Source organism: Oncorhynchus nerka, linkage group LG18 (assembly GCF_034236695.1).
Source record: "Oncorhynchus nerka isolate Pitt River linkage group LG18, Oner_Uvic_2.0, whole genome shotgun sequence".
Taxonomy (NCBI): Eukaryota; Metazoa; Chordata; class Actinopteri; order Salmoniformes; family Salmonidae; genus Oncorhynchus; species Oncorhynchus nerka.
In genome coordinates, this window is record NC_088413.1 from 7,841,862 (window position 1) to 7,855,921 (window position 14,060).

At 46.8% G+C, this 14,060-nt stretch overlaps 1 protein-coding gene across 1 annotated transcript in view; it reads left to right on the forward strand.

Moving 5' to 3' along the window:
• LOC135561977 (uncharacterized) overlaps window positions 1–13,787 on the forward strand; it is a 74,024-nt gene extending 60,237 nt beyond the window's left edge. The window contains exons 13-14 of the mRNA XM_065004510.1: window positions 968–2,485; window positions 9,156–13,787. Of these exons, the coding sequence (XP_064860582.1) occupies window positions 968–2,485; window positions 9,156–12,811 (5,174 nt within the window). The 3' untranslated portion in view covers window positions 12,812–13,787. The remainder of the gene's footprint in view (window positions 1–967; window positions 2,486–9,155) is intronic.
• The last annotated feature ends 273 nt before the right edge of the window (window positions 13,788–14,060 follow it).

Here is a 14,060-nt window from a genome sequence, read left to right on the forward strand (position 1 = left end):
TCATGTTGTCATGGTGTGTGTGTGTCTATAGGTTATGTGTTCCAGGTTTCATGTTGTCATGGTGTGTGTCTATAGGTTATGTGTTCCAGGTTTCATGTTGTCATGGTGTGTGTGTGTCTATAGGTTATGTGTTCCAGGTTTCATGTTGTCATGGTGTGTGTCTATAGGTTATGTGTTTCAGGTTTCATGTTGTCATGGTGTATGTGTGTCTACAGGTTATGTGTTCCTGGTTTTATGTTGTCATGGTGTGTGTGTGTCTATAGGTTATGTGTTCCAGGTTTCATGTTGTCATGGTGTGTGTCTATAGGTTATGTGTTCCAGGTTTCATGTTGTCATGGTGTGTGTCTATAGGTTATGTGTTCCAGGTTTCATGTTGTCATGGTGTATGTGTGTCTACAGGTTATGTGTTCCAGGTTTTATGTTGTCATGGTGTGTGTGTGTCTATAGGTTATGTGTTCCAGGTTTCATGTTGTCATGGTGTGTGTCTATAGGTTATGTGTTCCAGGTTTCATGTTGTCATGGTGTATGTGTGTCTACAGGTTATGTGTTCCAGGTTTCATGTTGTCATGGTGTGTGTCTATAGGTTATGTGTTCCAGGTTTCATGTTGTCGTGGTGTGTGTGTGTCTATAGGTTATGTGTTCCAGGTTTCATGTTGTCATGCTGTGTGTGTGTCTACAGGTTATGTGTTCCAGGTTTCATGTTGTCATGCTGTGTGTGTGTCTATAGGTTATGTGTTCCAGGTTTCATGTTGTCATGGTGTATGTGTGTCTACAGGTTATGTGTTCCAGGTTTTATGTTGTCATGGTGTGTGTGTGTCTATAGGTTATGTGTTCCAGGTTTCATGTTGTCGTGGTGTGTGTGTGTCTATAGGTTATGTGTTCCAGGTTTCATGTTGTCGTGGTGTGTGTGTGTCTATAGGTTATGTGTTCCAGGTTTCATGTTGTCGTGGTGTGTGTGTGTCTATAGGTTATGTGTCGCGGGGTGGCAGTGACTCGGACGATTCCTCCGACTTGGATATGGACACTCTCATCTCCCTTGTATCCCATAACAACAAGCGAACCACATCAGACCCCGTCGGTCTACGCCGGATTATGGAGGAGAGGAAAGAGGAGAGGAAAGAGAGGAAGGAGAGAGAGGACAGGAAAAAGAATGAGAAGGGAGAAGGAGAACAAGAGAAAAATATGAAATACGGAACTATGTCTCCACTGAGAAAAAACAAAAAGAAGGAGAGAATTGAGGAGAAGGTGGGGGGAGTTGGGGACCAGAGAGAGAAAGACACTGAAGCAGGAGGAGAGGTGAACTCTGGGAAACAACGAGGAGCAGAGAACGGAGCAATGCAGGAAGACGACAGAGAAAGAGAGGACGAGAGCACAAAGAAGGAAAGAGAAGGAAAAGAGAGGAAAGGAGAGGAGGAGAGAGGAGGAGGGGAGAGGAAAGGAGAGGTGGAGAGAGGAGGAGGGGAGAGGAAAGGAGAGGAGGAGAGAGGAGGAGGGGAGAGGAAAGGAGAGGAGGAGAGAGGAGGAGGGGAGAGGAAAGGAGAGGAGGTGAGAGGAGGAGGGGAGGTTCGGGGAGCTATGACAGAAGAGCACCGGTCCGTATCAGAGGAGGCGTCAGACTCGTGTCGTACTGATTCTCGTTTCATGACCAGCATCTCCAGTGACTCCCTGGATGCTCTGGAGGAAGATGACCTGATCGCCTGCTCTTCCTCCCTCCCTCACCCTCACCCTCCCTTCCGCCTCACAGTGGAGCCCCCTCATCCCCAGCCTCACCCACGAGAGGGTGCATCCTCACCACAAGGAAGGGCAGGAGAGTGGAGAGGAGAAGGAGGTGGAGGGAGGTCAGGAGAGTGGAGAGGAGGGGTAGGAGGAGAGTGGAGAGGAGGGGGAGGAGAGTGCAGAGGAGGGGGAGGAGAGTACAGAGGAGGGGGAAGAGGGAGGAGATCGGGCAACGGAGCTTGGGTCAACTCTCACCATTCTCCCATGACCCCTGACTCCATGAACTCTGAACCTGTGACCCCCGTGGTTGACCCCTCTGAGAACCTGAACTACGCTGAGCTCTCTCTCATGCTGGAGTACCTCCCCAGTCCTCCGGAGGCGAGTGACGATGAGGATGAGGAGGAGAAGAGGGAAGAGAGGAGGAGGGGTAATGAAGGAACTGGACAGGAGGTATTGTCTGTATCCGGATGTCCCCGGTCCTCCTCCTCCTCACTTATGGACTGTGTGTTTACCTTCGAGCCGAGCGACGCGAGGCATTACTACAATATCTGCCCTAATGTTACCCCCGACACCCACCCTCACCCTGAGACTGAGGAAGAGGAAGGTGGTGGTGAGGAGGAAGAGCAGGGGGCGCTCCTAACCTTGGAGCCCGTGCCCATCCTCCAGCCGCCTCCAGGGTTCGGAGACAGCAGTTCTGACGAGGAATTCTTTGATGCAAGGGATCGGATCGCCTCGCCTGAAGACCCAACATCAGGGACTGTGTCCAGAGGTGTGTCAGGGTTGTTACTGTCCTGTAAGGTGTAATAGTTAGTTCCCTCTTAGATGTCAGGGTTGTTACTGTCCTGTAAGGTGTAATAGTTAGTTCCCTCTTAGATGTCAGGGTTGTTACTGTCCTGTAAGGTGTAATAGTTAGTTCCCTCAGATGTCAGGGTTGGTACTGTACTGTAAGGTGTAATAGTTAGTTCCCTCTTAGATGTCAGGGTTGTTACTGTACTGTAAGGTCTAATAGTTAGTTCCCTCTTAGATGTCCAGAGGTTGGTACTGTACTGTAATGTGTAATAGTTAGTTCCCTCTTAGATGTCAGGGTTGGTACTGTACTGTAAGGTGTAATAGTTAGTTCCCTCTTAGATGTCAGGGTTGTTACTGTACTGTAAGGTGTAATAGTTAGTTCCCTCTTAGATGTCAGGGTTGGTACTGTACTGTAAGGTGTAATAGTTAGTTCCCTCTTAGATGTCAGGGTTGGTACTGTACTGTACGGTGTAATAGTTAGTTCCCTCAGATGTCAGGGTTGGTACTGTACTGTAAGGTGTAATAGTTAGTTCCCTCAGATGTCAGGGTTGGTACTGTCCTGTAAGGTATAATAGTTAGTTCCCTCAGATGTCAGGGTTGGTTCTGTACTGTAAGGTGTAATAGTTAGTTCCCTCTTAGATGTCAGGGTTGTTACTGTACTGTAAGGTGTAATAGTTAGTTCCCACTTAGATGACAGGGTTGGTACTGTACTGTAAGGTGTTATAGTTAGTTCCCTCTCAGATGTCAGGGTTGGTACTGTACTGTAAGGTGTAATAGTTAGTTCTCTCAGATGTCAGGGTTGTTACTGTACTGTAAGGTGTAATAGTTAGTTCCCTCTTGGATGTCAGGGTTGGTACTGTACTGTAAGGTGTAATAGTTAGTTCCCTCAGATGTCAGGGTTGGTACTGTACTGTAAGGTGTAATAGTTAGTTCCCTCTCAGATGTCAGGGTTGTTACTGTACTGTAAGGTGTAATAGTTAGTTCCCTCTTAGATGTCAGGGTTGGTACTGTACTGTAAGGTGTAATAGTTAGTTCCCTCAGATGTCAGGGTTGGTACTGTACTGTAAGGTGTAATAGTTAGTTCCCTCTTAGATGTAAGGGTTGGTACTGTACTGTAAGGTGTAATAGTTAGTTCCCTCTTAGATGTCAGGGTTGGTACTGTACTGTAAGGTGTAATAGTTAGTTCTCTTAGATGTCAGGGTTGTTACTGTACTGTAAGGTGTAATAGTTAGTTCCCTCTTGGATGTCAGGGTTGTTACTGTACTGTAAGGTCTAATAGTTAGTTCCCTCTTAGATGTCCAGAGGTTGGTACTGTACTGTAATGTGTAATAGTTAGTTCCCTCTTAGATGTCAGGGTTGGTACTGTACTGTAAGGTGTAATAGTTAGTTCCCTCTTAGATGTCAGGGTTGTTACTGTACTGTAAGGTGTAATAGTTAGTTCCCTCTTAGATGTCAGGGTTGGTACTGTACTGTAAGGTGTAATAGTTAGTTCCCTCTTAGATGTCAGGGTTGGTACTGTACTGTAAGGTGTAATAGTTAGTTCCCTCTTAGATGTCAGGGTTGGTACTGTACTGTAAGGTGTAATAGTTAGTTCCCTCTCAGATGTCAGGGTTGGTACTGTACTGTAAGGTGTAATAGTTAGTTCCCTCTTAGATGTCAGGGTTGGTACTGTACTGTAAGGTGTAATAGTTAGTTCCCTCTTAGATGTCAGGGTTGGTACTGTACTGTAAGGTGTAATAGTTAGTTCCCTCAGATGTCAGGGTTGGTACTGTACTGTAAGGTGTAATAGTTAGTTCCCTCTTAGATGTCAGGGTTGGTACTGTACTGTAAGGTGTAATATTTAGTTCCCTCAGATGTCAGGGTTGTTACTGTACTGTAATGTGTAATAGTTTGTTCCCTCTCAGATGTCAGGGTTGGTACTGTACTGTAAGGTGTAATAGTTAGTTCCCTCTTGGATGTCAGGGTTGGTACTGTACTGTAAGGTATAATAGTTAGTTCCCTCTTGGATGTCAGGGTTGGTACTGTACTGTAAGGTGTAATAGTTAGTTCCCTCAGATGTCAGGGTTGGTATTGTACTGTAAGGTGTAATAGTTAGTTCCCTCTTGGATGTCAGGGTTGGTACTGTACTGTAAGGTATAATAGTTAGTTCCCTCTTGGATGTCAGGGTTGGTACTGTACTGTAAGGTGTAATAGTTAGTTCCCTCAGATGTCAGGGTTGGTACTGTACTGTAAGGTGTAATAGTTAGTTCCCTCTCAGATGTCAGGGTTGGTACTGTACTGTAAGGTGTAATAGTTAGTTCCCTCTTAGATGTCAGGGTTGGTACTGTACTGTAAGGTGTAATAGTTAGTTCCCTCTCAGATGTCAGGGTTGGTACTGTACTGTAAGGTGTAATAGTTAGTTCCCTCTTAGATGTCAGGGTTGGTACTGTACTGTAAGGTGTAATAGTTAGTTCCCTCTTAGATGTCAGGGTTGGTACTGTACTGTAAGGTGTAATAGTTAGTTCCCTCAGATGTCAGGGTTGGTACTGTACTGTAAGGTGTAATAGTTAGTTCCCTCTTAGATGTCAGGGTTGGTACTGTACTGTAAGGTGTAATAGTTAGTTCCCTCAGATGTCAGGGTTGGTACTGTACTGTAAGGTGTAATAGTTAGTTCCCTCAGATGTCAGGGTTGGTACTGTACTGTAAGGTGTAATAGTTAGTTCCCTCTCAGATGTCAGGGTTGGTACTGTACTGTAAGGTGTAATAGTTAGTTCCCTCTTAGATGTCAGGGTTGTTACTGTACTGTAAGGTCTAATAGTTAGTTCCCTCTTAGATGTCCAGAGGTTGGTACTGTACTGTAATGTGTAATAGTTAGTTCCCTCTTAGATGTCAGGGTTGGTACTGTACTGTAAGGTGTAATAGTTAGTTCCCTCTTAGATGTCAGGGTTGGTACTGTACTGTAAGGTGTAATAGTTAGTTCCCTCTTAGATGTCAGGGTTGGTACTGTACTGTAAGGTGTAATAGTTAGTTCCCTCTTAGATGTCAGGGTTGGTACTGTACTGTAAGGTGTAATAGTTAGTTCCCTCTCAGATGTCAGGGTTGGTACTGTACTGTAAGGTGTAATAGTTAGTTCCCTCTTAGATGTCAGGGTTGGTACTGTACTGTAAGGTGTAATAGTTAGTTCCCTCTTAGATGTCAGGGTTGGTACTGTACTGTAAGGTGTAATAGTTAGTTCCCTCAGATGTCAGGGTTGGTACTGTACTGTAAGGTGTAATAGTTAGTTCCCTCTTAGATGTCAGGGTTGGTACTGTACTGTAAGGTGTAATATTTAGTTCCCTCAGATGTCAGGGTTGTTACTGTACTGTAATGTGTAATAGTTTGTTCCCTCTTAGATGTCAGGGTTGTTACTGTACTGTAAGGTGTAATAGTTAGTTCCCTCTTAGATGTCAGGGTTGGTACTGTACTGTAAGGTGTAATAGTTAGTTCCCTCTCAGATGTCAGGGTTGGTACTGTACTGTAAGGTGTAATAGTTAGTTCCCTCTTAGATGTCAGGGTTGTTACTGTACTGTAAGGTCTAATAGTTAGTTCCCTCTTAGATGTCCAGAGGTTGGTACTGTACTGTAATGTGTAATAGTTAGTTCCCTCTTAGATGTCAGGGTTGGTACTGTACTGTAAGGTGTAATAGTTAGTTCCCTCTTAGATGTCAGGGTTGTTACTGTACTGTAAGGTGTAATAGTTAGTTCCCTCTTAGATGTCAGGGTTGGTACTGTACTGTAAGGTGTAATAGTTAGTTCCCTCTTAGATGTCAGGGTTGGTACTGTACTGTAAGGTGTAATAGTTAGTTCCCTCTTAGATGTCAGGGTTGGTACTGTACTGTAAGGTGTAATAGTTAGTTTCCTCTCAGATGTCAGGGTTGGTACTGTACTGTAAGGTGTAATAGTTAGTTCCCTCTTAGATGTCAGGGTTGGTACTGTACTGTAAGGTGTAATAGTTAGTTCCCTCTTAGATGTCAGGGTTGGTACTGTACTGTAAGGTGTAATAGTTAGTTCCCTCAGATGTCAGGGTTGGTACTGTACTGTAAGGTGTAATAGTTAGTTCCCTCTTAGATGTCAGGGTTGGTACTGTACTGTAAGGTGTAATATTTAGTTCCCTCAGATGTCAGGGTTGTTACTGTACTGTAATGTGTAATAGTTTGTTCCCTCTCAGATGTCAGGGTTAGTACTGTACTGTAAGGTGTAATAGTTAGTTCCCTCTTGGATGTCAGGGTTGGTACTGTACTGTAAGGTATAATAGTTAGTTCCCTCTTGGATGTCAGGGTTGGTACTGTACTGTAAGGTGTAATAGTTAGTTCCCTCAGATGTCAGGGTTGGTATTGTACTGTAAGGTGTAATAGTTAGTTCCCTCTTGGATGTCAGGGTTGGTACTGTACTGTAAGGTATAATAGTTAGTTCCCTCTTGGATGTCAGGGTTGGTACTGTACTGTAAGGTGTAATAGTTAGTTCCCTCAGATGTCAGGGTTGGTACTGTACTGTAAGGTGTAATAGTTAGTTCCCTCTCAGATGTCAGGGTTGGTACTGTACTGTAAGGTGTAATAGTTAGTTCCCTCAGATGTCAGGGTTGGTACTGTACTGTAAGGTGTAATAGTTAGTTCCCTCTCAGATGTCAGGGTTGGTACTGTACTGTAAGGTGTAATAGTTAGTTCCCTCAGATGTCAGGGTTGGTACTGTACTGTAAGGTGTAATAGTTAGTTCCCTCTTAGATGTCAGTGTTGGTACTGTACTGTAAGGTGTAATAGTTAGTTCCCTCTTAGATGTCAGGGTTGGTACTGTACTGTAAGGTGTAATAGTTAGTTCCCTCAGATGTCAGGGTTGGTACTGTACTGTAAGGTGTAATAGTTAGTTCCCTCTCAGATGTCAGGGTTGGTACTGTACTGTAAGGTGTAATAGTTAGTTCCCTCTTAGATGTCAGGGTTGGTACTGTACTGTAAGGTGTAATAGTTAGTTCTCTCAGATGTCAGGGTTGGTACTGTACTGTAAGGTGTAATAGTTAGTTCCCTCAGATGTCAGGGTTGGTACTGTACTGTAAGGTGTAATAGTTAGTTCCCTCTTAGATGTCAGGGTTGGTACTGTACTGTAAGGTGTAATAGTTAGTTCCATCTTAGATGTCAGGGTTGGTACTGTACTGTAAGGTGTAATAGTTAGTTCCCTCTTAGATGTCAGGGTTGGTACTGTACTGTAAGGTGTAATAGTTAGTTCTCTCAGATGTCAGGGTTGGTACTGTACTGTAAGGTGTAATAGTTAGTTCCCTCAGATGTCAGGGTTGGTACTGTACTGTAAGGTGTAATAGTTAGTTCCCTCTTAGATGTCAGGGTTGGTACTGTACTGTAAGGTGTAATAGTTAGTTCCATCTTAGATGTCAGGGTTGGTACTGTACTGTAAGGTGTAATAGTTAGTTCCCTCTTAGATGTCAGGGTTGGTACTGTACTGTAAGGTGTAATAGTTAGTTCCCTCAGATGTCAGGGTTGGTACTGTACTGTAAGGTGTAATAGTTAGTTCTCTTAGATGTCAGGGTTGGTACTGTACTGTAAGGTGTAATAGTTAGTTCCCTCAGATGTCAGGGTTGGTACTGTACTGTAAGGTGTAATAGTTAGTTCCCTCTCAGATGTCAGGGTTGGTACTGTACTGTAAGGTGTAATGGTTAGTTCCCTCAGATGTCAGGGTTGGTACTGTACTGTAAGGTGTAATAGTTAGTTCCCTCTTAGATATCAGGGTTGGTACTGTCCTGTAAGGTGTAATAATTAGTTCCCTCTCAGATGTCAGGGTTGGTACTGTACTGTAAGGTGTAATAGTTAGTTCTCTCAGATGTCAGGGTTGGTACTGTACTGTAAGGTGTAATAGTTAGTTCCCTCTCAGATGTCAGGGTTGGTACTGTACTGTAAGGTGTAATAGTTAGTTCCCTCTTAGATATCAGGGTTGGTACTGTCCTGTAAGGTGTAATAGTTAGTTCCCTCTTAGATGTCAGGGTTGGTACTGTACTGTAAGGTGTAATAGTCAGTTCCCTCAGATGTCAGGGTTGGTACTGTACTGTAAGGTGTAATAGTCAGTTCCCTCAGATGTCAGGGTTGGTACTGTACTGTAAGGTATAATAGTTAGTTCCCTCTTAGATGTCAGGGTTGGTACTGTACTGTAAGGTGTAATAGTTAGTTCACTCTTAGATATCAGGGTTGGTACTGTCCTGTAAGGTGTAATAGTTAGTTCCCTCTTAGATGTCAGGGTTGGTACTGTACTGTAAGGTGTAATAGTCAGTTCCCTCAGATGTCAGGGTTGGTACTGTACTGTAAGGTATAATAGTTAGTTCCCTCTTAGATGTCCAGAGGTTGGAGGGGTTATGCACTTTATTGCACTAGGTTCGATTTGGTGTTAACAACTTAACACCTTTAGTTTTTAAGTGTTTACTTGAAGAACTGAAACTGGTCATATTAGATAAACTGTGAGAAGCACAGTGCGTATTCTCCAGTTAATTAGTGATGTATAAAGAGAGATTCATGAGATTAAATGGATGAAAGGATCTAATTCCTGATGATCTGAGGTGAATACATACCTGGGAAGCATTTAATTATGTAAGGTTTGTTCTGATTTCTTTCACCGCATAAAGTTGTCATTTTTTCCCAGATTTTTCAGCCGAGATGACGAGTGGAATGACGCAGCAATCTGTGAGCCTGAGTGACATCAGAATCAGCCTGGCTGAAGGAACGAGGCATGAAAGAGAGGAGGGTAGAGAGGGAGAGACCAGCGAAGGAGGAGGAGGGAGAGACATGTTCTCCAGGCTCTCTAGGAAAAGATTGAAGAAACGTCGTTCCTTCATGCAGACCAACTTCACCTCAACAGTCTCCTACCCTGGACCGGACCAAAACCAGGAGCGGAACAGGAACCCAGATCACGTTCCTGATCAGTATCTGGACCGGGCACAGAACCGGACAGAGAGCTCAGACGAAAGCCAGCAGTTGAGTCTGGACCCAGAACCATCTGAGCAGAGCCAGAACCCATGTCCTACTGTCTCCTCTCTGAGCCACGCCGAGGGTGAGGCGTCCCAGCTCGAGTCCAAGCCTATCCTCGCCAAGCCCAGCCCAGAGGGGTCCCATCGGGGACCTGGAGAGCCACGTGTGCTTGGTAACCCAAAGGGAAATCCACGGGCGCCTGATAACCCGAAGGGTGACCTCCATAGGAGCTCCAGGAACAGGCGGCAGTCCATGGAGACGGAGCCCGACATGATGGAGTCCAAATCGGTCACGGCCCTGGTGACGGCAGCCTCCCTCTCCATCACGGCTGTCCGCTGTAGAGTAGAACCAGACGGCAAGGAGAGCCCTGATCGGAGAGGAGATGGGGAGGAGGTGGAGGGAGAGATGGAGGAAGAGGAGGGGGGTGGAGAAGCAGGGGCAGGACCATTCACATGTCACATGTTTCTGACTGAGATTAAGGAGGAGGAGGGGCAGAGGGGGGAGGAAACGGGGGAGGAGGGGGAGAGCGACAGAGAGGAGAGACAGCCCTCGCTCATTTCTGAAGGTCCACCCTCTGTTAGGGGGTCCCAATTTAGTAGACGACCTCTGTGTCTCACGAAAGACGAGGATCAGGAAGCCTCTTTCATACCCCAAATAAGAATCTCCCATCCAGGTGTGTATGGGAGGGACACGGGGGGTGAACAAGGCGTGGCTGGTGGTGAGGAGAGCGTGACTCCCCTTTCTGCTCCTCCTCCCCCCACCTCTCCACTGCCACCCTTCCCAGCCCCCTCCATCCCCCACAAGGAGAGGGGAGAGAGGGATAGCAAGGATGGGAATGTGGGGTCTCAACCCAAACTTTTCACACTCTCAGACGGAAAGAAGGACATTAGCTGCTTGACTCAAGTCCATAGAAAACTCTCTATCAGTCACCAAGACCTGACAAGCCAAAGGAAAGCAGAAATGAATAATGATGAAGCTATAGATAGCACTAATTCTGTTACTGATAACACTGATGTTGCTACGGCTAAAATTGCAGATACAGGCAACATTCATTCTGTCATGGCTAACACTGAGACTGCAGTTGACTCTGATTTAGCCACTGCTAATCACAAAGATACAAATAGCATCAAATCTGTTCCGGCTAACACTATAGCTTATGCCGATTTTGCTACGACTAACAATGAAGATAATGCTATAATTAATTCCCTTACAACTAGCAATGATTCTACAGGTAATGCTAACTTAGCTATGACTAATGCTAATTCAGCTAATGCCAACTCAGCTATGGCTAACATTCCCAAAGAGTCTCCCATATCACCTACAACAGGCTTCCTCCTCCGGCCTTGCTCACCGGGCATCATCGGGCAAAGCCTCTCGGCCTCCACATTACGGGGGAAGATCCAGAGCCTGCCCCTCTATTTATCTCGCTCCCAGGAAGCCCTCACCCTCTCTGGGGTGGGAAGCCCCAACAGGAGCCCCTCTCCGGAGACCACCAGCAACAAGACTGAGGTAATGGTCACCACCGAAACCACCAATTACGACGATGTCACAAAGGTGGCAACAGGGGAGGATTTGAAAGATTCCGGTGTGGCGTTGGTAGAATCGGATGATTCTGAGGTTACGCTGACAGAATCGGAGGTTGGCGAGGTTGTTGTGGAGACGGCCGGGGCGGAAATCACGAGGTTGACGGTTTCAGAGGTCAAGGAGGTGATCGAGAAGGTCGTGATGGTCTACGGATCCTCCCTTCCTCCCCCTTTAGCACCCATCTCTCAAGAGTCCAAACCAGATCCCAAAATGGTTGTCAAGTTGCCTACCTGTCCCATTGCTACAGTGGAAACTGTCCCTCCTATGGCTCCAGCACCTATCTGTCTGGAGCCCAAACCAGTCCCTGAACTACTCTCCCCAGGCTCCACTATCCACAAAATGGCCGCCCCATTACCTTCCTGTCCTTCCTTTCCCGTGCCCATACGCGTAGAGCCCAAACCAGACCATGAACCACTATCCATACGCTCCAAAATGGCCGCTTTGTCGTCTTCTTATCCCCCTGCTTTAGTGGTAACCACAGAGAGTCTGAATTCCTCTTCTTCTAATCCTCACCCCATCAGAGTAGAACCCAAGCCAGAGCCTTGCCCTGAACCCTTTTCAGGCCCCAAAATGTCTGCTCCGTTGTCTTCCTGCCCTTCTGCTTTAGTGGTGACCACACAGAGTCTGAACGGACCGGGGCTCAGCTTCCCTGGTTCTAACATGAGAGGACAGCCATTTGGGAGTAACAGCTTCTGTAGACCCCCAGGTGAGGAGGCAGGCCTGCTGAACACTCTGACTACAGGGTGTGGGGTCTTCACCTCCACCTGCGAGACCCAGCCCAACCAGGCCCACATGGAATCCTATTCGCCGGCCAAGCCTGACTTTGGGTGTAGCTCGGTGCTGGCGTCAGGGTGCGAGATGGTCCTGGAGGGGGTGCAGACGCCCCTGGAGGCATGCAGGTGTCCACCACCGCTGGTTTATACCAACTGTTTCAGCGGGGGTGACAGTTTTGACGATGAGTTGACAGTTTACGAGTTCTCCTGCCGGACAAGTTCTCCTCCTGCCTCCCAACCCTCTTCCTCTGCGCTGGCCCTCCCTCTCATGACCTCTCCTCCTCTCTCCTCTCTACTCTCCTCCTCCCCTCCCTCCTCCCTCCTCTCTCCCTCCTTCCCTCGCTCCATCCTGCCCCCCTCCTCCTCCATGGAGCTCTCACCACTCCTCTCCCCGCTCCTCTCCCCGTCCAACTGCTTCTTGTCCCAGTCAAGTCTCCATGATGATATCAGCCGACTACGCCACCGCCGCTTCCCACCGCCCCCCGCAGGGTTCCAGACCGTCCGGAGCGACGTGGACGAGCTTCTCACCCTCCTGCAGGGGGGGAGGATGGGGAGCAGAGGGGGGAGGCACCCCAGGGAGACCTGCGCCACCCACTTCTCAGAGAACAAGCGTCTTCTCCACGGGGAGGCCCGGAGGCTGATGGCTGGCTGTCAGAAGGTGGTCCGGGTGGGGCAGACCCCAGACGAGATGCTCTTCTCCCTCTCCGACAGCTTCAGGACCCTGGTGGGCATGGCCGGCATGTGCCTATGGTTCTCTGGGTGCGACCGGTGCGACCGGAGGAATGCCGAGGCACTGGCGGGGCTGGCGGACGTGGCCAGAACGTACCGGGAGTTTGTGCTGGCGGCGGAGAGGGCGAGCGGGAGGCGGAGCTGTCATGACCTCAGCACCAAGCTCCTTGCCAAGCAGTGTACCGCCCTCACTGCTTCCGTCTTCTGCCTCACACAGCTGTTCCGCACACTCACCGCGCTCTGAACTGAACCAACGATCTCTGACCCCTATAACAACCTGTAGGTTGACCTTTCAATTCTGACCTCTAGACCCACTACACAGGGTTGCCAGCCAATCAGTCAGTCACCAGGCTGAGTGGGGAATGAATGTGTGAACTGCAACAGGTCCACGTAGCGACAAAAAAAAAAAGTAGAAGCACAATTGAAAGGAGAGAGAGATGAGACAAGACGGGATGAAACCAGACAGTTCTAGTGTCCTGTGACATCATGGAGAGCCTCTGTGGCATCATAAATAAGGAACCTCTATGACATCACAAAGTGCCTGTGTGACATCACAGAGAACATGTGACACGCTGGAAGACATAAAAGTGATGTCATAACAGGTCCCAAATGACTGTTCAGCTTTTTAACCGTAACCTACAGTATACTGTGCTGAAACCACACGAGGGACAAACTGGACATACGTAGCATCATCACCACACTGCAAGAAGCCTCACGCAATGACAATCTCCGGACTCAGAGCCAACCTGCTTGCGTTAATAGAGTATTTAAGTAACTATTATATTTGAATGTCAATTATTTATTTTGTTTTCATTCATAATTTATTTGTTTTCATTCATAATTTATTTGTTTTCATTCATAATTTATTTGTTTTGATGTATTATTTATTTGTGATGTTATCACTTTGATTATTGATTCTGTATGGTATTGGTGTGGGGTGTGAAAAAGAGGAACGTGGAGGGGTGTGTTTACAGAAAAGAGGATCTATGTATCTATACACACACACACTCCAGAGTTGGCTGAAAGGTACAGGCATGTTGAGGGGTGTGTTTACAGAAAAGAGGATCTATGTATCTATACACACACACACTCCAGAGTTGGCTGAAAGGTACAGGCATGTTGAGGGGTGTGTTTACAGAAAAGAGGATCTATGTATCTATACACACACACACTCCAGAGTTGGCTGAAAGGTACAGGCATGTTGAGGGGTGTGTTTACAGGCATGTTGATTGTGTTATTATTTGACTGATCAGTCAGTGGAAGGTTTTATTTGATACTTCTAATACAGATTTCTGACAACTACTGATACTCTGTTCTCCTTTCTCTCTCCATCTATCTCTCTCTCTGTTTGTCTCCATCCGTCTCTCTCTCTCTGTTTCTCTCCCCCTGTCTCTGTCTCCCCCTCTCTGTCTCTCTCTTTCTGTCTCTCCCTCTCTGTCTCTCTCTCTCTCTCTCTCTCCCTCTCTGTCTCTCTCTTTCTGTCTCTCCCTCTC